This window comes from Alternaria dauci, chromosome 6, assembly GCF_042100115.1.
Source record: "Alternaria dauci strain A2016 chromosome 6, whole genome shotgun sequence".
Lineage (NCBI taxonomy): Eukaryota > Fungi > Ascomycota > Dothideomycetes > Pleosporales > Pleosporaceae > Alternaria > Alternaria dauci.
This window is the reverse complement of record NC_091277.1, coordinates 2,101,500-2,126,220: the sequence shown is the minus strand read 5'-3', so window position 1 is coordinate 2,126,220 and position 24,721 is coordinate 2,101,500. Positions and strand designations below refer to the sequence as shown.

At 52.4% G+C, this 24,721-nt stretch overlaps 9 protein-coding genes across 9 annotated transcripts; 5 read left to right on the top strand and 4 right to left on the bottom strand.

Annotated features, from left to right (window-relative positions):
* The first annotated feature begins 92 nt into the window (after positions 1 to 92).
* On the top strand, positions 93 to 2,516 carry ACET3X_007052 (uncharacterized protein). Its single transcript, XM_069453249.1, has 3 exons — positions 93 to 519; positions 570 to 1,477; positions 1,543 to 2,516. Exons 1-3 carry the CDS (start codon positions 290 to 292, stop codon positions 2,409 to 2,411), a joined length of 2,007 nt encoding a protein of 668 aa, XP_069305820.1. The 5' UTR covers positions 93 to 289; the 3' UTR covers positions 2,412 to 2,516.
* Positions 2,517 to 3,085: 569 nt separating this feature from the next.
* ACET3X_007051 (uncharacterized protein) lies at positions 3,086 to 4,766 on the top strand (the record flags this gene model as incomplete). Its single annotated transcript, XM_069453248.1, has 4 exons — positions 3,086 to 3,218; positions 3,275 to 3,332; positions 3,392 to 3,567; positions 3,637 to 4,766. The coding sequence occupies 4 exons, from the start codon at positions 3,086 to 3,088 to the stop codon at positions 4,764 to 4,766; spliced, it is 1,497 nt and encodes a 498-aa protein (XP_069305819.1).
* Positions 4,767 to 4,977: 211 nt separating this feature from the next.
* Positions 4,978 to 13,459, bottom strand: ACET3X_007050 (uncharacterized protein; the record flags this gene model as incomplete). Its single annotated transcript, XM_069453247.1, has 7 exons — positions 4,978 to 6,112; positions 6,163 to 6,443; positions 6,493 to 7,697; positions 7,880 to 7,908; positions 8,968 to 9,365; positions 9,417 to 12,964; positions 13,018 to 13,459. 7 exons carry the CDS (start codon positions 13,457 to 13,459, stop codon positions 4,978 to 4,980), a joined length of 7,038 nt encoding a protein of 2,345 aa, XP_069305818.1.
* A 487-nt stretch (positions 13,460 to 13,946) lies between these two features.
* On the top strand, positions 13,947 to 15,285 carry ACET3X_007049 (uncharacterized protein; the record flags this gene model as incomplete). The annotated part of the gene is made up of 3 exons (XM_069453246.1): positions 13,947 to 14,189; positions 14,237 to 14,841; positions 14,889 to 15,285. The coding sequence occupies 3 exons, from the start codon at positions 13,947 to 13,949 to the stop codon at positions 15,283 to 15,285; spliced, it is 1,245 nt and encodes a 414-aa protein (XP_069305817.1).
* A 230-nt stretch (positions 15,286 to 15,515) lies between these two features.
* Positions 15,516 to 17,442, bottom strand: ACET3X_007048 (uncharacterized protein). Its single transcript, XM_069453245.1, has one exon. It carries the CDS (start codon positions 16,950 to 16,952, stop codon positions 15,576 to 15,578), a length of 1,377 nt encoding a protein of 458 aa, XP_069305816.1. The 5' UTR covers positions 16,953 to 17,442; the 3' UTR covers positions 15,516 to 15,575.
* Positions 17,443 to 17,666: 224 nt separating this feature from the next.
* On the top strand, positions 17,667 to 18,514 carry ACET3X_007047 (uncharacterized protein). Its single transcript, XM_069453244.1, has 2 exons — positions 17,667 to 17,853; positions 17,950 to 18,514. The coding sequence occupies exons 1-2, from the start codon at positions 17,718 to 17,720 to the stop codon at positions 18,369 to 18,371; spliced, it is 558 nt and encodes a 185-aa protein (XP_069305815.1). The 5' UTR covers positions 17,667 to 17,717; the 3' UTR covers positions 18,372 to 18,514.
* A 231-nt stretch (positions 18,515 to 18,745) lies between these two features.
* ACET3X_007046 (uncharacterized protein) lies at positions 18,746 to 19,510 on the top strand (the record flags this gene model as incomplete). Its single annotated transcript, XM_069453243.1, has 1 exon — positions 18,746 to 19,510. One exon carries the CDS (start codon positions 18,746 to 18,748, stop codon positions 19,508 to 19,510), a length of 765 nt encoding a protein of 254 aa, XP_069305814.1.
* A 102-nt stretch (positions 19,511 to 19,612) lies between these two features.
* On the bottom strand, positions 19,613 to 20,695 carry ACET3X_007045 (uncharacterized protein; the record flags this gene model as incomplete). Its single annotated transcript, XM_069453241.1, has 3 exons — positions 19,613 to 20,394; positions 20,450 to 20,519; positions 20,606 to 20,695. The coding sequence occupies 3 exons, from the start codon at positions 20,693 to 20,695 to the stop codon at positions 19,613 to 19,615; spliced, it is 942 nt and encodes a 313-aa protein (XP_069305813.1).
* A 712-nt stretch (positions 20,696 to 21,407) lies between these two features.
* Positions 21,408 to 22,958, bottom strand: ACET3X_007044 (uncharacterized protein; the record flags this gene model as incomplete). Its single annotated transcript, XM_069453240.1, has 2 exons — positions 21,408 to 22,882; positions 22,934 to 22,958. 2 exons carry the CDS (start codon positions 22,956 to 22,958, stop codon positions 21,408 to 21,410), a joined length of 1,500 nt encoding a protein of 499 aa, XP_069305812.1.
* Between the last annotated feature and the right edge of the window lie 1,763 nt (positions 22,959 to 24,721).

Below are 24,721 nucleotides of genomic sequence, written 5' to 3'. Positions count from 1 at the left end.
GCGGGAGCGCTCTTCCCACCCGGCGGAGGGAACGCGTTCACGGCGGAGTGCATGTGTCTCTCGCGACCCCTTGCGTCGCATCAGCCCATGACAAAAGATACTTTCGCGTGCAGCAGCACCTTGACGTACTTCCCCAGACGTCATGGCAATCTGGAATGGGTTGAAAATGGGCAGATGCTCGACAGAGATGCGCACCATGTCCCTCCATCCTTCCCACGTACCTGCGGACCCCCATCTTTGCTCCTAGTGGCCGGCCATCACCACCACGGCAAGCCATTGGCTTTATAGCATGGCTCCTTCACTATGGAACCTCATGAAGCGCTCCACGTCCAACAGCCCGCCGTCGTCGGTCAGACAGAAGATGGCTCCCGGCCTTAGCATCCCAGACACCGAATCTCGTTCGTCGGGCAGCAGCGTCGAGGTGGCCTCGCAGTTCTCGTACACCAAGAGCGATGACTACTCGAGCTTCATGAGCGACGTCATGGTGGTCGGCGCCGGACCAGCTGGCCTGATGCTTGCGTACGTCATGTGCAGCATGCCGAGCGGAAGGAGCAAGCTGACTCCAACAGTGACAACCTGGTGCGCTACGGCATCAAGACGCGCATCATCGACGACCGACCCGACCGCACCGAGACAGGGCGCGCCGACGGAATCCAGCCAAAGACGATTGAGACTCTGCGCCAGATGCGAATCGCCGAGCCGCTGCTCCGCAAGGGCGTCAAGATCTACGACATTGCCTTTTGGAAGTCGTCGGCCGACAAGTCGCTCCACCGCACTGGTCGCGAGATCCACTACCCGCCCGTGGTCGACTTGCTTGATCCATACATACTGCTGGTACACCAGGGCATGGTCGAAGGCGTCCTCGAAGACGATCTGCGCGAACGAGGCGTTGTCGTTTGCCGCAACACGGCCTTTGTCGACTTTGAATACACGCCCATGTCCATCCGTCCGCTTACCGTCAATTGCCAGCAACATGTCAACCACGCCAAGAAGACTTTCGCCACACGGTACATGGTGGGATGCGATGGCGCCCACTCCAAGGTGAGAAAGACCATTCCAGGTGCGACACCTGTGGGCTCATCGACCGACGCTGTTTGGGGTGTACTGGACGGTGTGCTCGATACCGACTTTCCCGACATCTGGAGCAAGGTGGTTATCCAGTCAGACGCACTAGGCTCCGTCTTGATGATTCCTCGCGAGAGGGGCCTGACCCGTCTCTACATCGAACTGCGGCCCGGATCAACAGAGGCAATCGGAGCGCAGCAAGCCACACAAGAGTTTGTGCAAAAGCGAGCGCAGGCGATGTTACAGCCGTACAGGCTTGAGTGGAGGAACGTCGAGTGGTTCGGACGCTACAGGATTGGACAGCGAGTCGCGGCGCGCTTCACAGACGACGAGCGCCGCGTCTTCATTGCTGGCGATGCTAGTCACACCCATTCCCCCAAGGCGGCACAGGGAATGAACACATCAATGCACGGTACAACTTCCCCTGTACGAACCCGAGTCTGAGACATGCACTGACCTTGTATATTGATATCTTAGATGCCTGGAATCTGGCCTGGAAACTCAACTTTGCAATACGTGGCCTTGCGAAGCCTGTCTTACTCGAATCCTACGAACAGGAACGGCAGAAGATTGCCAAGGACTTGATCGACTTTGACTATGAGCACTCAAACGCCTTCCATGACGGAGACCCGGTAGCGCTCGCGGCAAACTTCACAAAGAACGTCGCCTTCATTTCTGGCTACGGAGTCAGCTACGACCTCAACACACTCAACGTTCAAGCCAAAGGTTACAACAGAGGACATCTAAAGCCAGGCTACCTCCTGCCACCCGCAAAGGTTACGCGCTACATCGATGCCAATCCAGTCGATGTCCAGACCGACATCCCTGCACTCGGCCAGTTCCGTATCTACTTCTTCACCCACAATATTCGCACGTCGATGCCCTTCTTGGAGACCGTTTGTCACGCGCATTCAGGAAACATCTCATACGTCGGACGTGTTACGGCTGCTGGCAACGCCTCATATACTGTCCAGCCCCCTCTCGCAGCACCTCACGATCAATTCGTCCTTCCTGAGCGGTACACGCCTGTCAGCGGTGTCTTCACCTATGCCTTGGTAACCGATGAGGATCGCAACAACTTCGAGATACGAGATCTGCCAGCGCTACTCCGTGAATCCGCCTTCACGTTGTATCTTGATAATGTCCCCGACAAAGACACTCGGAAGCAAACATGCATGGACAAGTGGCTTGACGGACTTGACAAGAAGGAGGTTGTTGTGGTCAATGTGCGTCCGGATGGCTATGTGGGTACAGTGCGGAGATTTGTTGATGGTACCAAGGAGAATGGCATGGCTGCTGTGAAATGGATGGACCAGTACTATGAGCAATTTCTGAAAGATACGTAAAAGCCTATTTATTCGACATGTTGGTTGTTTTTGGTTTTTGTGCATGGCTTTGGAGTTCAAAGAGAGGCAAAAGTATTGGCTTCAACGAATAGATGTATGACTTGGCAGTGTTCTTGTCTCAATCAACCCATGCCTTTCCGTTTTCGTACTGCACGTGCATACTTGGATTCTGAACATCTCATCCATACACCGTCATGCAATCTTTTGTTCAAGCTCGGTATTGTGGGTGTGATACAACGAAGACATCATCTTCTTGAATGCTTATCTCCGCATATATCCACTGTCACTAGCCAATCCTATGGACATGGCAGCTCCCCCACTCTTATCAACATCTCCTCTTCTGGCTATCATCCTATCAATGATGGACTTGTTGAGCGCAATCCTTCGCTCTAAACTATGTGGCTCGTCTCAAACGATGCCGCTATGCGCTGCGCTGCTGATGTGTTTAGCCATGTTATGCAATAGAAGTGCATGCAGACTGGGGTCAAGAATGGGAGGCTCCGAGGCGTGTGACACGTACCCACGTAAAGAGCGAGACGTGAAATGACAGTATGCTACATAAAGATATGCTGTAGTATGCTTTTGAGAACTGGACCAACACAGCGTGCATCTTGTGCTTTGTGCAATATCTGCAGTGGCTTCAGCTTCACCATTGCCTCGAAACGCCAAACACCATGCCGATCCAGCCACAAGGAAATATCATCATGGCAGATGAGAAAACCCCGAGACTATCGGGTTCCAGCTTGTCGAAAGAAGAAGCCGGTATAGTAACAGATGTCATCGACAAGAAAGCTGAAAGCGATTATGGTACGACGTTCTCGGGTTATCACTGAGCAATGATCATGTTCTGACACACCATGTAGTGCGTAAACTAGATTTCTACCTCTTACCTTTTCTATCAGTCATGTACTTCTTCAACAGGCAAGTTTACTTCTTTGGAGCCCACATTTGTCCTGTACAGCTGGTTAACTTGGCCAAAGTGTTGACCGATCGAACCTGGGGAATGCGAAAACGGACGGCATGGACAAGGACCTTGGCTTCGTCGGAGAGCAGTATAGCTTGTTGATCTTGCTGTTCTACATTCCAAATGGACTGTGCGATCTTCCACTTAACATGTTGACGAAGAAGTGGAGTGGTAGGGTAATGCTTCCATCCTGTAAGTCAATGATCTCGTGTATTTCAGCACTATCAGCCAAATAAGTCATGAACTAATATTGAATTGCAGTAATGGTGGGATGGGGTGCAATGGCCCTGTTCCAATGTGCAGCATACAACTTCGCCGGTATGCTCGTCATTCGCCTTCTGCTCGGTACTTTTGAAGCCGGGTTCTTCGCAGGCGTCGTCTTCTACCTCACCTTGTTCTACACGCGTGGCGAACTCGGCTTTCGCATTGCGCTATTCTTCGGTAGTGCACTTCTCGCTGGGGCTTTCAGCGGTCTCATCTCCTTTGGCGTCTTCCAGATTGACCATGCTCAGATCCCGGGCTGGAAGTTTTTGTTCATCATCGAGGGAGCACTTACGGTAGTGCTCGCTCTAATAGCATATGCTTGGTTGCCGGCAACGCCTCAATCAGCATGGTTCTTGAACGAGGCTGAACGTGCTGTGGCTGAACGTCGCACACTCCGCGACCTGTCTTCCTCCGGCTCCCACGAATTCAACATACGAGAGTGTTTCAAGGAATGGAACACGTGGAAGATGCTTCCCTGGTGCATCATCTCCTTCACCTACCCTGTCGCTTTCAGCACAACGTCAAACTTTCTGCCCCAGATTGTCCAGCGGCTGGGTTACTCTGTCGTCAAGACCAATCTCTGGACCGTGGCGCCCAATGCTGTGGGTTTTGTCGTCTTGCTATGCATAACGTACAGTAGCGACCGCTTCCGTGAACGTACTTTCCACATCTGCGGTGCTCTGTGCATCTCTCTTGTCGGACTCATCATCCTTGCAACGGTTGATGTTCTCGGCAACAAAGCCGTCGCATACTTTGCTTGCTTCATGCTTTGCGCGGGGGCGTACGTCCCTTCCTGCCTCGTGTACTCGTGGCACAACAACAACAACCTCAACGAAAACGCTCGCGCTGCGACGACGGGCCTCATGGTTGGGCTTGGTAACCTTGGAGGAATCGTTTCCGCTGGGACATTTAGACAGCAGTATGCACCAAAGTACTTGCCAACGCTCTATGCAACGGCGGCGTGCAATGTCACGTGTATTTGCTTTACACTGTGGCTAGGAATGTGGATGAAGCTGGAAAACCGAAGGAGGGACAAGGCGCAGGGCGTTGTACTCAAAGCCGAGGACGTCAAGACCAGTGAGCTGGGCGATGGAGAAAATAGTGAAATGTGGAGATATTTTACTTAGAACGAGCTCAGTGTAGAGCTCAGGGGACTGCCACGTTCCAGTCCAAGTATGTGCTTTACTGCTCATCTTCGGCGTCGAGAATTATAATCTTAAGTTGCTTTTGGTCAAATCGTAGCCACGGTTCGTCTAGCCTTCCGCAGAAGCCACTGCATAACAATCGTGTATCTAGAGACGAGGATGAAGTAACCGCCTTAGCATTAGATCATGACGTTCACAGGCCACCAAGTCCTGCACCCCCACCAACTAAGCGCCACTGCACAAGTCCTCTAAGCACCATCATACCATCATGAACAACAGCCCATCGCACTTTGCTCAAACATCTGCTCACAACTGCTGCGAGACCATTTGTACCTCTCCTGCCCACATTGCCGGTAACGATGTGGTCACCACCAGCTTCAAGGAGCTTCTCGGGCTGAGCTCCGAGAACAGCGTCAAGGAGTGTCTTCATCTCCGCAGCAGGATCCCAGATAATCTCATCGTCATCATATTGATGCTGAAGGTGCTGTGGCAACTGATCTCCGAAAGAAGGTGGTGGCTGTGGTCGAGCATACCACACTCCCCAGACTACCAATGTGCCAAGGTACACAGCCCAAGCGTGGTGCCATAGTCTTCCTCCCCCAATATCCGAGGAGCTGAGTTCGCCATCGAGGATATCCACCCCTTCGCTTACGAGGGCGGCGGCGTGCCAGACTGCTTTTCCGGCTTCTTGGATGTTTTCCGCTACCCATTTCTTTACCACACGTTGAGAGCGCGCATAGTCGTGACGAGCCACTGGGCGGCCAAGTATGTGACGGGCACCAGCGTAAATCTGCAGGTCGAGGAAAGGCGTGTGGAGGAGGATGTGCGCGGAGTGGTACAACGCTAGTGTGGCAGTGCGGTAGACATGAAATTCTTTAGCCAGAGGGTGTGTGGGTGACGGGAGAGAGGAAAGATACGTGGTACAGAAAGTTGTGTAATCCGCATACCAGGCAACGTAAGAGGTCGCGAGACGAGCTTGCCAGTTGCCTAGTGGGTTTGACTCGACGACGCCTAGTGATGTCTGATCGCGGCGTTGCATGTCCCATGCTACTGACATCAGACCATGAAGAAGTAGAGAACGTGATAGGGCATTCAGATTCTTGGGGATTGTGGCAGCATCAGGGTGAAGATACATTTTCAGGCATGATAGAAACAGCGGAGTGGTTGGTTGCTTCTGCCGTAGGTGATGCCATGTCTCAGCCGAGTCGGCCTCCCAAATGGCCTGATCGCAGGGCATGTTGGAGCGAAGTTCAAAGGCGGACATGCATAATGACTGACAGAAAAGTACTGCATGTTGTGTGTCCCACATGAAGCATAGGAACGCCAACCTGCGCATTCTGAGCAAGGCGCCGTGAGGGTTCACTTGATGAATACATACCTCTTCTTTTGCTCTGCTTCACACCATGTCCGCCAGTCATCTTCAAGGTCATCGGCAGCCTCTTCCGGTGTCGGTGGCCGGATGGTTTGGCAGTCGCTTCGACGAATGAGGTTGATGAGCAGGCCATGAAATAAATGTGACATGTCGTGTTGCTTCTGACCAGCTCTGCTTTTACCGAAGCACTCTACTAACAGGATAGTTTGGAGGACCCAGAGATCCGGCTTTGCCGAAAAACCTGCGTTTGCAAAGATTTGTGGTCGTAGCACGTCATGAATGCATACCTGATATGGGTCAACTAGAGTTCAATCGTGAAGGTGCACATCTACTCACAGCAAGCTGGTGGGCATCTTTCTCTCCATAAGTCGCACCTAGTAGCAACACTGATGCAAGAAGGAGAGTATCGACTTCTGATGGATCGAATGTAGACATGTGAATCAGCGGGTATGTCGTGTTGAAGCGTGTGAAGAAGAGATCGCAGTAAGTTTGCAAGCAGGATAACGAAAGTAGCGGGTGATCTCGCATGACTATACTACCGTCTGGTACGGTAGGCTGTATGATGTCGATGAGATCGAGTAGCTGCTGACGAGCCAGCTCATCAATGATTGGCAAGCTTCGTGATGGCTGGAGTAGAGACATGGGTCGCTCCACACCCAGAACAGCACTACTGTCTATCATGGACGCTGGGGCGTTTGTTCCGTCCATGGAAATAGCCTTGGCGCCAGAAGGCAAGATGGTGCCAGTAGCCAATTTGTCTCCTTCGTCGAGTGGCGGCGTGATTATCAATGCACTTGGCGAGTGGGGATGAGGAGGTCCATTTGACTGAGATGGAAGCGAGCCAAATTGACCAACTGTCGATAGCGACGCGTCTATATCCATATGGTCCAGTTGAAAATCGAGAGCATGACTCGGCTGAGAGATATTGTTGTTTCCACCGGACAAGACAGGGAATGGGTCTCCCGCAATAGGTTGTTGAGCCTGTTCATTGCTCGCCCAGTCCATTTCGAAGAGCCAATTATAGTTACTCATGGTTGTGAAGGGCGCATTGAAAGAGCTCGCCGTATCTGGATTGAATATCTCGTCGAATGGCGCATTGTCAAAGACTGTAGAGACGAATGGATCGCTTGAACCGCTTGAAGCCTGCGTGTTATCGCTGGACCAGAAACGCTGATCTGTAGGCGAGTACGAACTAGACGTAGAGACACTGTTGGGATTGAGGGTGATGGATGGGTAATGGGTTCCGATGCCAGAGTCGTTGTCGTCGAGGGAATGAGATATGGAGGGATTATTTGATGTTGGTGGGGATATAGGAAGACCTTGGTGTGGGAAAGAGTTGAAGTCCGGCAACGACTGCAGTAGACCCTCACTCTGTGGCTGCGACACAGACCGCGTGTTCGGACCGTCGTTGGATAAGCTAGGCTTCTTAGTGACTATCTTGCCTTCGGCATCCTTCCACATTCGCTTTCGAGTGTTCAATACTCCGCAGCCTTCGGCGCCAGCTTCTTCGTCCTTTTGACGATGGCGACTAATATGCCTCTCTGCGCATATATGTTAGCGACCAAAGAGTGGCGCCTTTGCGTTTTGTGATGCAAGACAAGTGTAGTAAAGCCCTGAGGGTCTACGAAATAATGCAACTAAACAGAGAGCATGGCATGTAACGAGAGACAAAAAGAGAGAGCCATGTAGTCTGCAAGCCAAGGAAACAGTGCATCATTCTTACCAAGAAGATCTCTCCGCTTGAAGTGAGCCCTGCATCGATCGCAAGTATATTCTCCAGTCGAATGATTCAGCAAATGTCTTTGCAAATGCTCAGCCCTCGTGAAAGATCGTCCACACCCATCAGTCGTGCAAACAAATTTCTTGCCCTCATTCTTGCCAAGATTCCTTCTCTTACGTCCACGGGTTGCTGGATTCGCACTGTCGACAGTAGTGGATGCCATAGCGCAGTATCAGACAAATTGTTTCGATGATCCGATCAAAGGATGGGGGCAATGGGGATGAAATGGGGTGAAGAGAGGCTCAAGAAGCCGCATTACGGAGTACTACACGATAGCGTGAGTCGGATAGAGGCATGCTTATCGGGGTCGCAAAGTCCGACTATCGCGGCCGAGTGTGGAGTTGAGTCGCGCCGCTAGTGGGCGGGGTCACGCGTGGTGGCGCAGGTATGGGAACGCATTCTCAAGAGTGGGGGTAAGGTTTTCCATCGCAAGACAATAGCCATGATCCTGCTGTGACCAATTTGTTCTCTTTTCCGTGTGTTGGACTTGCAAACCAAAGCAGGTGCGTGGTCAGAATGCGGTGAATAGCACGGCTGATTGTCGGGCTGGAAAGGCGGAGAGCGCGGAGAGTTTGCGGTTATCTCCGCTGAGCGTGGCTCCCATGCGGATAGACTATGGTGGCCTAATGTGGACCTGTCATGTCGGAGGGTACGGCAATGGCAGGAGACCATATATGTGAGCTGCATTGGAGATAACCAACATGGTTGGAGAGGGTTGCTGCTCTATCTTGGCCCGACGCGACGCGACTTTGTTTTGACACACTTGCGGCGCGCTCATTAGTCATGACACAAATGAGGTCATCGCCATCGGGCTTTGCTTTCCGATTTGCCGCGCGATAGGCACATCTCAACCGACGGCAATGCAGTGAAGCCTGCTATGGGACACTTAATACCAAAGGATACTTTTCTCGTATTCGAACAAAATTGCCGTGTCTGAAGGACCTGCTTACGCCACAGCAACCAAGAAATTTGTTTCTCCCTCTTTCCTCACAGCTCTCGCCCGGTCCACAAGATCATCCCCAACCGCTAACCTCAATCTCTCACATGTAGCCGGGCTATCCAGATTCCAGCCCCCATCGTCCGTCTTTCCATTCATCTTCCTCGCTGCCACGACCGCTTCTCTCAGCGCAAAGAAGACCGTTGATCCCAAGAACAGGGGCGGTTCACCAATACCTTTAGAACTTTGCACACTTCTCAAGTGATTCCATGATAGTGGGTTACCGTCGTTATCGTGACGCAGCATGCTTGCGTTGAAGATTTGCGGGATATCGCTAAAGCCGGGAATTTTGTAGGTACCAGGGCCTCGAGTGAAGAGCTGACCGGTTCGGGTCCAAAGCGTCTCTTCGATGGTGAAGAGGCCTTGGCCTTGAATGAAAGCGCCTTCGATTTGTCCGTAGTCTATAGCAGGATTGATGGAGTTGCCGACGTCCTATAGTATTGTTAGCACGCTGAGATATAGGCATATCAAAATGAGACATACCATCATAATGTCTGACCGGAGCACGGTGTGATCGCCCGTGAGTAGATCAAGCTCGACCTCGGAGCAGCACGCTCCTTGTGTCCAGTAGTAGTACATGGGCTTGACAGTTTCCAGATTTGTATCGCCCCAAGTGTACCCGACTTTGGGCATCTTCCAGAAGCCATTCGCAGCGAGATTAACACGGTCGACATAGGCGGCATGAGCGAGTGCCTTGAGGGGCGCGTCTTTCCCCAGCTTTTCGCGATACGGCCTCAGCCGCTCATTGATCTGGTCGCATGCGTTCTTGACAGCCATGCCATTCAGATCGGATCCGGAAGATGCAGCGGTAGGCGAGGCGTTTGCAATCTGGTAGGTTTGGCTGTCTTGAGTATAGATAGCATCAAGTGGGGTACCAAGCTCTTGTGCTGCTATCTGGCACATCTTGGTGTAGAGTCCTTGTCCCATTTCCGTTCCGCCATGATGTAGCAGCACACTGCCGTCGTGATAGATCTTGATGTATGCACCTGCCTGATTGAGATGCAGAGCTGTCGCAAAGCTCAGACCAAACTTTGAGGGAACGAGACATATACCGCGCTTCCTCCAACGGTTCTTCGAGTTGAAAGCCTTGACGGCCGCTTTTCGGTTCTCGTAGTCAGCAGACTTGCTCAGCTGGTGTAGGAGCATAGGAACGTGCCAGTCCTCGTCGATCTTTTGGAAGAATGGTGTATGTTGTCCAGGTCTGTACAGATTCCGCAACCGCAGCTCATCGACATCCATACCTAGACCCTCTGCGATGTTGTACATGACAGTTTCCGAAAAATACATGCCCTGAGGCGCCCCGAACCCTCGATACGCGGTATTACTATGAATGTTGGTCCTGCATACGTGACCGCGCAGGAACACATGTGGACACTCATAAGAATTGTCAAAGTGCGTCAAACATCGGTCCATAACCGCTCCGCTCATGTCTTGAGAGAAGCCACCGTTGTTGTACACATCAGCTTCAAGGGCAATGAGTTTGCCATCCTTCGAGACGCCGACCTTCCAACGAGCCTGGAAGGGATGTCTCTGACCGCTGAGTAGCATGTCTTCATCGCGGTTCAGCATGATGCGCACTGGTCGCTTCTCTTTCCTGGCGGCTATCGCAGTGTAAACTGCGAAGGGCACGCTGCGCGACTCCTTGCCCCCAAAGCCGCCTCCCATGCGCTTCACGCGTGCGTTGACGCGGTTGCTCGGCACACCCAGCACTGAGCTCACAAACTCCTGGGTCTCCATGGTATTCTGTGTCGACGACCAAACCTCCATGGCTCCGTCTTCTCCAGAAGGTATTGACAGCGCTGCGTTAGTCTCGAGATAGAAGTGCTCCTGCCCGCCTAGCCTGCTCACACCTTCAAAGATCCTGTCGCATTGAGTGAAAGCGTCTGCCATCTTGTCGTCGATCGCGAGGCCTTTCCGTAGAAACTTTCCATGTGGATAGTAGCTCTCGGCTGCGATGGCTTCGTCGATGGTCAGGATGGGGGGTAATTCTTCGTAGTCGACCTTCACAGCTCGAGCCGCCGCTTGAGCTTCCAGAGCGGATTCAGCGTAGACCATACCGATGACCTGGCCATGCGAAAGTACCTTGTCTTCAGCGAAGAAAGGCTCGTCTTTCCTGATCGAGCCCCAAATGTTGACGTCCGAAGGGATGCTATGTCGGTCAATGTAGCCAACGACCCCAGGCAGTTCGAGCGCTCGCTCCCAGTCGATGCGCAAGATCTTGGCATGTGCTTTTGTCGACATAACGAGCCCACCGAACAATTCTTGGTCTAGTCGCGGCATATCGTCAATATACTCTGCTTCTCCAGTACATTGCTTCAAGGCAGACAGGTGTGCTACCTGTTTGCCTACCACACGTTGTTCGTAGGGGTTGTAATTATCCCGAACACCATCTGAGATCTCGCGATGAATCTCATCAATCACCTGCTTGTCGACATTGCCCAGACCGAATTCAGCGGCGGACTCATGCCAGAAGCGGAAGAAGAGCGAAAGTGTGAGCGTTTTCCGGTAGTCTGCCATGCCACCAGGGACGCCATATGGAAGATCATAGTCCTGCAGCAATGCTGTAAGAGCAGCGTCAAGGGTCTCCGAGTGGAACCAAGGCTTCCCCAAGAGGGCCCCTTGTGTCTTTGGCGACTCTTTTGTCATAGGCGCCATGCCGCCGTATACAATTGAAGCATTCTCTACTAGGCCTTCCGAGTCAAGACGCACTCGAAACGCAGCCGTGACGATTGCTATGTCGTCGTCCTTACGTTTCGCCTGCTTGTACGCTTTGAGAACCTCTCGCGACCCTCGTGGAGACAGAGGGATTCGAATGCGATGGAGCGCTGCATCAGGCGGGAGGGTTGTAGTCCTGTAAGCGACAAAGAAACTTGACATAGGAAGATCGACGCGACCATCTTTCTTGTTGACAGCTTCAAGTGTCACTCCGGCTGCGACGAGCACGGGATTGGCGTCTGAGATGGGCGATGCGGTTGCAATGTTGCCAGCTAATGATGCAATATTGCGAATCTGGCGACCCGCAAAGTATCGCAACTGTTTCCGAAGGGCCTCTAGCACCATCGCACGCTTCCCAAGCATTGCGTAGACCTTTTTGCAAATCTCTTCAAGCTCGGTAAGCGGAGTGTTTGCGGCAACGACAAGCTCGTTGGCTGTCTCAAGCTCTGCATGCATGGGCAGTTTTGTCTGTTTCAGCTCTGATATGTCCGAGATGTAGACAGAAACAGCAAAATCAGAGTTCTTGAAGCGAACCTCCACTTGCACCTCGCTGGCACCACCGACAAGCTTGGCTGACGGGTATGCGTCTTTCAAGTCCACGAGCTGCTCAAGCTTGGTAGGTCGAAACCAGATCTTCTTGTCGTTACCGTAGCATAGCGGCTGTGGTTCATACTTCCATAGCGTAGGCGGAAATATGAGCTCGGTGTCTGGAGCGTATTCCAAGAACTCAATTTTGGGTATTCCTTTGACCGAGCCCGCGGCCGGTGCCTCCATAGTAGACGTGGTCGTCTTGGTTTCAGCAGCCGCACCATGCTCCTTGCTCTTCAGTGGTTTTGCGTAGTCAGCGCCGCTTACTGCGGGATCTGCTTGCGGCCGTTCCTTCGCATCCAAGATGACTGGTATGTGCTCGTCTTCCGACGCCGATGTTGGCTCTGTTGGGGGCGACGAGGCATCCGATTTGGTGTCTGTGGAGCTACTATCAGATGGTGAGTCTCTACAACAGCCACCGGGCCGGCCGCAAGAAACTTTAGAAGGACCAGCGCAGCCATTGCGAGTCAGATCGAGGACGTCTTTCTCGAACTTCTCAGCTTCGCCAGCCGTTTGCTCATCTTCCTCTGCCAGCTGGCCCTTCAGATCATCAGTGACAAAAGTCTTCGCAGCTTGAAGTATCGGTTTATAGCCTGTGCATCGGCATAAGTTGCCGTCAAGATGGCCTTCCATCTCAATCTCACGAGCGCTAAGGTGGAACTTCTTTGTCTCCGGGTTGTATGCGTTGCGCACTACTGCATAGAGACTCATAACGATACCCGGTGTGCCTATTTGGTGTATATCAGTACAGATACTGACACCCAGATTCAGCTCAACTTACAAAAGCCACATTGGCTGCCGTGCAACTTGGCTATCCTTTCTTGCAGAGGATGTGGTCGATTGACATTGCCAATACCTTCGACTGTGATGACATGTTTGCCATCGATTCCAACCAGGGGAAACAAGCATGCATTTACCGATAGATGCTTGATTCTCTTCTTCTCAGACTGCCAGTCTGGAACCTGTAGGACAACGGTGCATGCGCCGCACCCGCCCTCGCCACATCCCAACTTTGTACCTTTGAGGTTTGGCTGCGAGCGGATGTAGTCTAACAGCGTCCAATGCGGGTTCGGATTACTGATGACCGTTTTCCGTCCGTTGATGTACGCTGTGATATCTGGTGTTCGGAATGTCGTCTGGATGAGAGGTGTCAGGGCTTCGGTAGCGGAAAGGCCCCGTGGTGGATTGGCTGCACTGCTCTTCGGCGGAATCGGCAAAGACATGATGGGAGTCAAACCTCAGCAGAGAGCAATGAGACGGTGGAAACACGAAGCCGACTTCATAATATGGTCAGCGAACACGCGTGGCTGCAGCATTCACACCCTCCTCACGTAATGTTATCGCTGATTGGACATGAGGCGACAGTTCCGATGATAGACGATTTCGCCTTTCCGATGGCTGGGCCCACAATACCCCACTCTTGGGCCCCTGCTCAGCCGGGTGGTACGGATGGCTGCTTGTGCGCATACCGCAGATGTTCAGCTTCGTCACCTCTCTTGCTGAGTCTGCCCCTCCCCCATTCCTGCACCTGCAAACACCACTTCCCAACATGGGATCTGCAGCCATGGAGACGACTGGTCTTGAAACTAGCGCAAGGTACATAGGAGGACCCTGAGCGGCAACCATGTAGCTGTTCAAAATCTTTTGTGGTAGCCACGTTCCATTCCCTCCTCTTCGCAATCCCCAGTGCACGTATTGCAACTCGCGAATATGCCGAAAGCAAACAGCCCGACTGGCTTCCAGCCACTCAAGGAGACTGCACTTTTCTCGCCGTTCAAGCTAGGTCCTCTACAGCTTGAACACAGAATCGTGCAGGCGCCATTGACACGCATGCGAGCTATCAAGGAAGAAGAGGGCGTTTTCGTGCCCAAAGAGCTGCACGTTGAGCATTACACCCAACGTGCGAGCAAAGGGGGGCTGCAATTGACGGAGGCTACTGATATCGCCAAATACGTAAGTCGATCGCAACGCATTGGAGCAAACGTGTTGACTTGCAGCAGGCCAGCGGATACCCAGGTGTACCGGGCGTGTTCTCCGAATCTCAAATCGCCGGTTGGAAGAAGGTGACCGATGCCGTCCACTCAAAGGGTGGCTACATCTTCTGCCAGCTATGGCATACCGGCCGTGCTAGTCCACCATCGTTTCGCGCCGGAGCGCCAACTGTCAGCTCGAGCGACGTGCCCATGGAGGGCAACTGGCTTGACGGCGTTGCATGCGCTGACCATCCACCCAAGCCGCTGACTGTCGAGGAGATTCAAGATCTGACAAAGACATGGGCTAAGGCCGCGAAGAAGGCTGTCGAGGCTGGATTTGACGGCATCGAGATCCACGGCGCGAATGGATACCTGCTGGACCAATTTCTACACGACAACGTCAATCTCAGAACAGACCAGTACGGGGGATCGATAGAAGGACGGAGCCGCTTTCCCCTCGAAGTTATCCAAGCGTGCTCAAAAGCCATCGGTGCCGATCGAGTCGGTATCCGTCTCAGCCCATTCAACTACTTCCAGAACACAAAGGACAGTAATCCGAACGAACACTGGGAATATCTGTGCGAAAAGATTGCATCGCTTCCGGAGGGCGAGAGACCGGCCTATGTTCATATGTAAGCCGACCAACTTTGAATGCCGAATCAACACTGACAATTGCTAGGGTCGAACCGCGTTTCGATGAGGTCCTAGACGAACAGGCCAAGATGGACGCTCTAGCCGCATACACGACAAAAGGAGGCAAGGGCGTAGAAGCGGAAGCAACTGTAAAAGTCAAGGGCAACACGCTCGTAAACTTCCGCAACATCCTGCAGAAGGGTGGTGTGAAATTCATGGCAGCTGGTGGCTTCGATAGGAACAATGCAGCGCCCAAGGTCGAGTCTGGAGATGCTGATCTCATCATCTTCGGTCGGTGGTTTATCGCAAACCCTGATCTTCCCAAGCGCCTCGCTGAGGGCCTGGAGCTAAATCAATATGACCGCAACACGTTTTACGGCGCTGATCCGCCGCAAAAGGGCTACACAGACTATCCTTTCCACGCGCAGACGGTGTCTGCTTGAGCAGTCATTTGGGTTCGATGCATCTGTGGCGCTAGCATGATAGACGCACTCTTTGCGTGCTGGTAGAATAAATCGCATTCTTCAAACCATGATTGTATGCATATGTGAATGGCGTAGCCTCTTGTCAAGATGGTGGTGTTGTCCAGGGACGCGTCCCTGAAAGCGCGAAAACGGCGCGTTATGACGTACTAACCCGATTTGGGTCTCATTAAAGCATCCAATGCCCAGGGCTTTATTTAAAAAAATCGATCATATATTATGGGCATCCGTGACCTCTCATACACGCTCATCTACGCCATTGGATGCAACACTTCAAACTCTCTCACGACGTCCTCGGCGAGAAACATGTCCTCGCCATTTGTAAACCCCTCAGTCAGAATTTGCCACAACCGGCGCGCAAGCACGAGTTCCGGACAGAAAGCCTCCTTCAAAAAGCTCTCGCCGACAACACTCTCGAAAGTTCGCTTAGCTTCTAGCAACTCTGCTTCATCTGGGTCGACCAATGTTCCGCCGTCTTCGTTTCCGTTAATGGCTCTACTATTCCACACGAAGGACGGGGCGCGTGTGCTCAAGAAAGCTGGCGCAAACAGTGCCTGGTCGCAATCCATGATACCCGTGATTCTCACTGTCGACTCCGACGTAATAGAAGCGAGAAGTTTGCGCGGATGAAAATTGCTGTGATAGAGATAGAACGGCAGAGAGTCAGGGATGACATGTAAAGAATGTAGCGTTTCGATCATCTTGATGATCCTGTCCCAGAGATCGTTACAGGCGGGTTGTTTTGCTGCGGCAGCATATGCGCGTTGACGGGTGCAGAGGTCGAGTAGGAAATCCTTTGTACTCTGTGGTTCGGCGAGTGAAGTATTGACGTTTGTCGAATGAGCAGTAGGTCGGGTGCGGGGGATGGGTATAGGTTCAGTATTGACGATATCGCGCTTGAGATCATAGGTGGTGTTGCGGATGCTAATAAGGCCAGGGCACTTGTTCTTGATCTTTCCTATCTCTAGAATCATGTTAGAGATGGCTCGGACAGCGCTGAGTCGCTGGGCTTGATTCATCGTTGGCCATAGGTCGCTGAGAGGCTGGCCAGGTAACCACTGCTGAAGCATGTATGCGTGGCTTAGGGCGTTCTCTGCACCTGCGTCAAAAACGGTAACTTTGGGGACAGGGTGCCCAAGCTTGTGACCCAAGTATGCTAGGGTAGTAACTTGCTGGTGCATGTTTTGAGTAGGATTTTGCGGAATTCGCAACACGAATTGCTTTGCGGGACTTGTACGTTCCTTTCGGCCTGTAAAACAGGGCTGAAATATCTCGCGTATAGCCCGATTTGAATACCAAGGACCTCTCGGCGGTATTTTGCAGAGCGTGATGCTGACGATGCGGTTATGTCTACCGTCATGTATTTGATCGATCCTCACATCGTCAGTACAGTAATCAGGAAAGAGATGGAGCATGAGCTGTATGACTTTGGGGCGCATGGCTTCGTGAGGCTCCAAGTCATTCTCTTCTTCCCCTTCTCCTCGCCATTGCTCTTTGACTGCCGACTTTATCGAAACACTCTTGGAAGCATCGCCCGTCTCTCGATTCTTGCCGACCACGAATGGCACATCGCTTTCTGGCTGCTCGTCTTCAGCGTGCGAACCGCTGGAAAGGTTGCGGCGAGTCATTGTATTGACTATGAATGGAGTCTGTGAAGGAATTCTGCTGCTTGTAAGAATTATTCGGAGGAGTGCCGACAGTCAACATCGCGTTGTTCGAATTGCGCACTGTATGCGTCTACGGGAAGAGTGAACGGTCGATGTTGCGAGCAAGCTGAACTGGGGCTCCATTGTTGAGGTAGACGGCATGCATGTCTTTGTCTCAGTGTCAACAATGTGTCAACTGCACGCTGTTTGTGGTACTTGTAAACGACTCAGTGTCTGAAGATACTTCATGAGGCGAGACGTGAGTCCATCAACCTGTACGACTTTGTGAGTTTACTCATTCTCCTTGGCAGATATCTCATAAGCCTCAATCTAGGAATCCGCATTCAAAGACATGGCGTCGATGGGAATGTTGCACGATTGTGTATAGACGATCTCGTCCAGGAAGCCTAGCGCATGCAAATGCTGGATGATGGGAATAATGTAGTCGTGGTAGAGGATCAGCCGACGCAACTGCAACAGGATACCCAGGTAGTCGATAGGAGCTTGGCGCGGTTTGCTATCATCAGCAGCAATCCACCACTGGCTCGGTCGTTAGCATGATGGTCATCTGATAGGGGTCGTCAGGTAGTAGCATGGTTTGTATCTGACAAGAGGCGTCGGAGGTGGCCGAACCTTCCTTTGTCGCTATAGCTTGGTGCCCCGCGGCAAGCCTCGGTCCGCGTCGTCCCGTCTGCCAAAACTCCCCCGCGTCGCGTCGCCTCTTCTCTCCTTCCCTTTCCTTCCACCATGTCAGCAGTCACGATACCGAAATTCAGCCCCGGTGAAGCTGTGACAGAGCAAAATGGGTTGATCCATGGTGTTTCGGCACAGGAGCTGCAGGTCTTGGGCGAGCAGTGCTTCGAGGCGAGGGCGAAAGCTTACTGTAAGTGGGCGAGACGTGTGTCATGTGATGAATGGCGGTAGCAGTAATCCGAGAGATGATTCTGCAGAATGCTATGCTGACAGCATGCTTCATCAGGCCCATACTCGCTTTTCCGCGTCGGCGCATCCCTCCTGCTCACCACGTCGTCTGCAACCGACACATCGGCCGCCCATACTATAACTGGCGCAAACTTGGAAAACGCGTCGTACCCAGTAGGCACCTGTGCCGAGCGCGTGGCCATGGGCACGGCCGTCATGGCAGGCCATCGCATCGGGAGCTTCAAAGCCGTTGGTGTAACGACCGACATTGAAGACTTCTGCTCGCCGTGTGGCATGTGCAGACAGTTCCTGCGAGAGTTTTTGAAGCTCGAGACGCCCATCTTCATGTTCAACAAGGAGGGCAAGTGGATTGTGAGGACAATGGGCGAGCTGCTGCCGCTCAGTTTTGGGCCCGATGTGCTGCCACCGAGGGAGGAGCTGAGGAAGCAGCAAGAAGAGGACAAGGCCAAGACGGCGTAAAGCACGTCATGAGGCAGGTATCGGGGGCGTTGTGGGGAGGATACCAGAGGTTGAGCATCTCGAAGGGGGGCATGTTAGCACTAGATGGTGAATATCATACAATAGAGTTTCGCAGCCCACGGTATGCGATTAGGACTCTTTGCACGACCATTTCCGTATCAAATAACACGAGCCTTCAATTGACCCCAAGAGTTTCCAACAGCCTTTCCGATGGTAGTGGCTGATGAGTGACGGCGATGGATGACGTAACCAGTCGGGACTCGACGTGGAAATCTCTCGCCTCTGCGATTCTAACAGAATCACACCGACCACCAACCCCCCCACGGCCTCACCCAATCCAACCTTCCGCGTGTCTTAATCACATCGCCTCCATTATGCGCTCCATACCTTCATCCGTGGCGCGCAGAATCCGCACATCTCTCACCGAGCCCGCCACTGTACCATTTCGCACACGACAGAGCGCAGCGCCATGCCTGTTCTGCGCACATCGCATACCCCCGCAGACGATATCGCGCCGATTCCAGTCTTCGTCTTCTAGCCCCAACACGGTTGAGAAGCCCTTTGAGACACAGCAATCCTCCACAGCGCAATCGTCCCAAGTGCCACAAACACATTATTCCTTCTTCCCAAACGCCCTCCCATCCGGTCCGCCCCCCAACGGCCCCTTTGCCATCGATCTCTCTGCACTCAAGAAAGAGTTCCTCCAACTGCAAGCCCGCGCGCATCCCGACCTGCATCCCCAAGCAGACAAGAAACGCGCCGAAGCCCTCTCAGCCCGCATCAACGAGGCTTACAAAACACTCCAGAACCCGCTTCTGAGAGCACAATACTTGCTATCCCTGCGCGGGATAGAGGTGGCAGAAGACGAGACGGCCAAGGTAGACGACCGGGAGTTGTTGATGGAGGTGCTCGAGGCAAGAGAGAGCATAGAGGAGGCAGAGAGCGAAGAGGACTTGGTGGAGATGAGGGAGAGGAACGAAGAGAGGATAGCGGAGAGCACGGAGATAATCGACCAGGCGTTCAAGAGGGATGACTTGGATGCTGCCAAGAGTGAGGCGGTCAAGTTGAGATATTGGGTCAACATTAGAGAGAGCATTGAAAACTGGGAGAAGGGGGTGCCGGTTGTGCTGCAGCACTAGGCGACACGGCGGCACATGTATGAGCTGTTGTACGATATCACGATTATCACGAACGGCTCAATGCCACAACCTACATGCTCTAAACACCTTTCATCCATCCATCTAAACAGGGACAGTAATGGGGTTCATCACCCCCGCTCCGCCGTCAACCCTCAACTCCGCCCCGGTGATATAACTGCTAAATCCACTCGCCAAGAACCCCACCGTCCTACCCACCTCCTCTGGCCTCCCTGCCCTCTCCAGACCAATCGTTCGCTTCTGACTCTCCTCTCCCTGCAGCGCAGCGGGCGGAAACTGGCCCTGCGCCATCTCCTTGACACCACAATCCTTGAGATCAACGCCGACATCAATCTGCCCAGCCGTAATCGCGTTGATACGCACACCGGTTCCCTTGAGCACCAGCACACCAGAGCGCACAACACCAAGTGCAGCATGCGAAGCCATTGTAAAAGCAGGAGCCCAACACCCGCCATACGTGCCCGCAACGCTCGTAACGACGATGATACTCCCATACGGCACATCCTTTGGCGCTGCGTTAGGATAACTCCCTTTTGGTGTTGTCTTCTGCATCGCAGCCGGCGCGTACTTGAGCGCGAAGAAAGCAGGCACGGCATTGGTATCAAAAGCTGCGTACAGGTCCTTGGGGCCTGTCTGGTTGATAGAAGGCGGACCGAGAAGACCAGTAGAAGACGTCCAAACGTCGAGGCGGCCCCAGGTATTCAGCACATCGTCGATGAGGGCGAGAGTATCTTCTTCAGAGTTGATCTTGTATGGGTAGCCTATTACTTTTGTGTTTGGGTATTGCGCGTTGATCGAGTCGGCGAGTTCGGCGTAGGGTTCCGAGGGGAGCGAGGAGCAGGCATATATACATGCTGCGCCATGTGCTGGACAGAAGTGTTAGTGATCAGTCCTGGGTGTTTGTCTTCGCACGCGACGTACCGGCGAGTTCAGCTACGATTGCTTTTCCTACGGGTTGTGTTGCTCCTGTTACCACGCACACGAAGCCATACTAGATCATATCGCAATGTCAGTCATCACTTTCATCCTGCATTTTGTCTTGCGTCAAGAGCAAAGTCCAAGAATCTAACAACTTACCAACTTTCCATCTGCTCGGTATGGCGAAAAGTGCTCAGAATCCGTAATACCCGCATCCTTCACTACGTTTCCATTCTCGTTGTCTGTCATGGTTGCAGATTTCCGTGACGTCTTTGGACAGCTTCGCAACGAAGGAATATTATTGAAGAGAAGACAACACCCGCAGCTGCGCGTCCACAGGGCGTCACATTATGTTAGCTGTTGATTGACAGCTGCTTGCTTGGGCAGGAGGCATTATGTCAGTGTACATATCCACGGGGCGCGGAGATGCGGAACAGGCGTGCGGTTGTTGGTTGGGACGTTAGCTTATCGGAGTCTTATCGGGTGCATGGTGGCTTCTGCGGGGCACTTGCGGGACAGTGGGAGGTTGCACAAATATACGCAGACGAACCAACAAAACTATAAGCAGAAAGCATTATTCTGACTGTTTATATGGCTTGTGGTAGACTACAGATATGTATTGTTCTAAGACTGTGTTATTCACATGGCGCTGGCTAGGTTGTTCGTCTAATCAGCATTGATGTAAACAAGCCTAAAGTGCTTGAGAAAAGGTCTAATTCTACAGAGACTACCAAGTCTATTATGATAGAGCTATAAAGGCAGCTCTCCAATGCGGCTGGTCTTTTCTTCTTGTAAGCCAGATTAATGCAGGACATGCCCCTGTACGCAGAAACGTGAAGCCAGCGGCCACGATATAATGTCCGTCGTTGTAGAGGCATTCGATCAAGGAATCTGCAGCGCCTAGAGTTCAACGAGTACAGCAAAGTCCCATATCAATCGGGCCTCTGCTCACTATCTCGAATCAAACTCTGTTTTGGCGGTCGCTGTCTTTCGCTTCCTCATTAGCCTCGCGAAGTTGCTCCTCAAACGATTGCAACAAACGCCCCGTGGCTTCGACGTTCTTTTTCATCTGTTCAGCATCCTGTTTGAGGTTTTTGACGTGCTCGGCGACATGGGTTCCTTCCTCGGGTTTTATGGCATCGATCTGGGTGATTTTGTTCTCCATATGGCTTAGCACCTGCTTTTGCCTCGACCAGGTTTTGCGGATTCGTTCCGTGATAATTTTCGGCCCGTGATAGTTCAATTGGCTATCTTCAGCTGGATGTTGAGGCGTTTTGTAGGCTTTTGTAACTTCCTGGGGGACCGCATCCACTTCTGCGCCCGTGGAGTCTGCTTGTGTCATCTGTTGCAGTTGCTTTTGCGCATCGTGTTCATGGTACCCGAGGATCGCATATCGAATCACCAGATCGGAGACCAGGTTGTTGAGCAGTTGTAGTTCTCGACGAGTAATGTCTTTTTCCTTGTCTTCCTGTACATATTGGTAAAAGTCATGTTCTCTCTGCGCAAGGTGCGGCCAGACGTTTTGCAGCTCGGCGTCCACCTGCTTTTTGAGAGCCTGAACTTGCTCCAACCAATCTTGTACTTTCCTCACGTCTCGCGACTTGAGATCGTCTTTGTACCCACGATATCCGTTTTCCACATCTGGCCCTGCAAGTTCGCCTTCCCCAAAGTCGATCTGGATGACAGTTTCTCTCTCGAGTTCAGCCTTCAGTGCAGCCAGTGAGCCACCACCAGGTCCGGAACTCCCTCCATGCCCCGTTTGTATCGGTCCGCCAGACATGCCGCCCATTGTCCCAATCCCGCCAACTTGCAAAGGGCTGCGGAGAACTGCCATGAACGAAGACGAGTGGTACCAGAGCGCGAGTTTGCCAATCCGAGAGAGTGATGCCTTGGCCCTTTCGTCGTTCTGTAACTTTTCATACTGCTCTTGTCGGGACGAAGTAACGGTCTGATCGAAGAGGTGGAGGAGTGTTGGGGAAATACGAACGACCAAGGCTTGGCCGACCTTGAAGCCAAGCGCACATCCAACCGTAGCAGCTCCAAAGAAGCGTGGGAAGCCATAGACACCGGGCAGAGCCCGCGGGTTCAATGCCATGAATATTCCCAGCGCTCCACCAGCCAGTGTTGCATCTTCAGAAGTCCGGTGCTTTGTCTGTTCCCATAACTTACCAGGCTTGGGCTGTACGTTTTCCATTTTGAACACACCTCGGTTCAACTCATGGCGTCCATATATCCCAGAGGCTGTCCACGTGAGATCTGCGGCACTGATGAAGGCGGCCGACTTGAGAAACACGCCAGGTCGTGAGCGGCCGACAAGAGCCAGGCTACCAGTGACGACTGCAGCGCCGAGTAAACTTCTCCATGGTGATGCGACGAGGTCGCTCTGTGCGGCAACGGCGCCAGGTGGTCTGAGAACAAAGGGTAGTTGTCCCTCGCCTGTTCTACATGGTCAGATCTGGGGCTATTCCTGGGGGTCCAAGTGCTGACCTTCAGGCACCAGCAATCGCACCATTGTGGGTTTCTTCTTTTACAAAACGTGCAGAGGTGGGGGTGTGACCGCGAAAGCCATTGAAATTTGGCGTTGCAAGGTCGAAGTTGGCGGAAACAGTAGAGACGTAATGCGAGCGCGTCCATGATGTCGAAGCGAGATGCGGCGCGACCCCGTCAGTAGCGCATGTGCCGCGACAATCGCATCCTGGGACTGTTCCATTCCTATCGTTCGTGTTGATGATTGTTGTCGGCTAAAAGGCCATACCTAGGTATTCGAGCATCATGTCGGCGTGCAATATCGTCCTGACATTGCCTGCATATGAGATAGCTGGTGCATTGTTGACTGTACGCACCTTCGGTCCAGCGTAGAAATGCTGCTTAGTCTACCGAGGTGGCGAAAAAGAGCTTATGATATAAAGTAATTATGCCAGTCTTACCACCTGCGTTGTTCAAATATTCAATCCTCTGAACAAACACCAAATCAAACGCATGATTTTGAGGATCGTGCTTGTTTGCCGTCGCAAGCTAGCGAAGCTACCCCTCTAACAATCGTGTACGTGGTGTGGTATCCACAATTGACCACTTCGCCAGCCCGGCCGACCCTATCATCTCACGATCAAATTGGTAATTGAATCATATTGTTTCAAATCAAAAACTATTCCATCAAACAGCGCCAACTAAAGCGTCTCGGTCTTATGGGTAATTGGCACCCGATCCATTCAGCTCTTACTCCAACTAACAAACACCAGTCTAGTGGTAGTAAGTTATCCTCCCATGTCGATTCAATGATCAACATCTAACATTATCATCAGTGATTCTCGCTTAGGGTAAACCCAAGCACAGCTTGCGAGAGGCCCCGCGTTCGAGTCGCGGTAAGACCCCATTTTTTGCGCTCGCGTGTGATCGTGAGCAAACATGACTGGCAGAAATGGCTATACTTTCTTTTTGCACTGAGAGGGACAGGTCGGTGAGCACATGGCTATATTGATGCATCATGAACAGACTTCGTTACAAGACAGCATGCTTACACTTTGTTCACTTGGCGCATTGAAGCGGCGTGCTACCGCGTAGATTCAAATCGATATATCGGAGCACTGTAGGATCTTGACATTTTTTTGTCCATTTATACCGCATCTACCCTTTCTGTGTCCCCCCTCTGATTCTGTGCAACGCCAAATGTTGCTCCCCCTTCTTCAATAAACTTACGCTCTTCATCTGTACTAGTCCTGCCTAAGGCAGTGTTTCGATGGGGATACCTACCAAATTGCTCCAGTATATCTCTATGTTCCTTTGCAGACTTTTGATAGTTCGCAACCCACATCTTTGTGCCATTGTACCCATCTAAACCTTCGAGCTCTCGAGCAAACTCCGCCAGTATTCCGTCGGCGAGGTCGTGGGCAGACAGATCTTCAGAGTGCATCAGAGGTATGTACAGCCAAGTCCTATGCACACCAGATAGACGCATGACTGGGTGTGTATCTGGGCGAGGAATGGGCGAAGAGGGCGACAGAATGTCGCGAATGAAAGCATGAGCAATGCGATCGTAATGCGTGTACACCAGCCGCAATCCATCTTCTGTGCGGTAGATATTCCGTGGCATTTGGTCTAGCAGCAGCGCGAAACTCAATGCCGTCCAGGCAGCTTCCTCTCCTATCCCAGTATCTGCCCTGCTTTCCTCCTCGGCAACTCGCGCGATCTCGTCCAGAAATGGCTGCGCATTGGCTTCCGGAAAGTTGTCTGGTCCGATGGCTTCAAGCGCATTCACGCATATGCTTTTGCATTGTC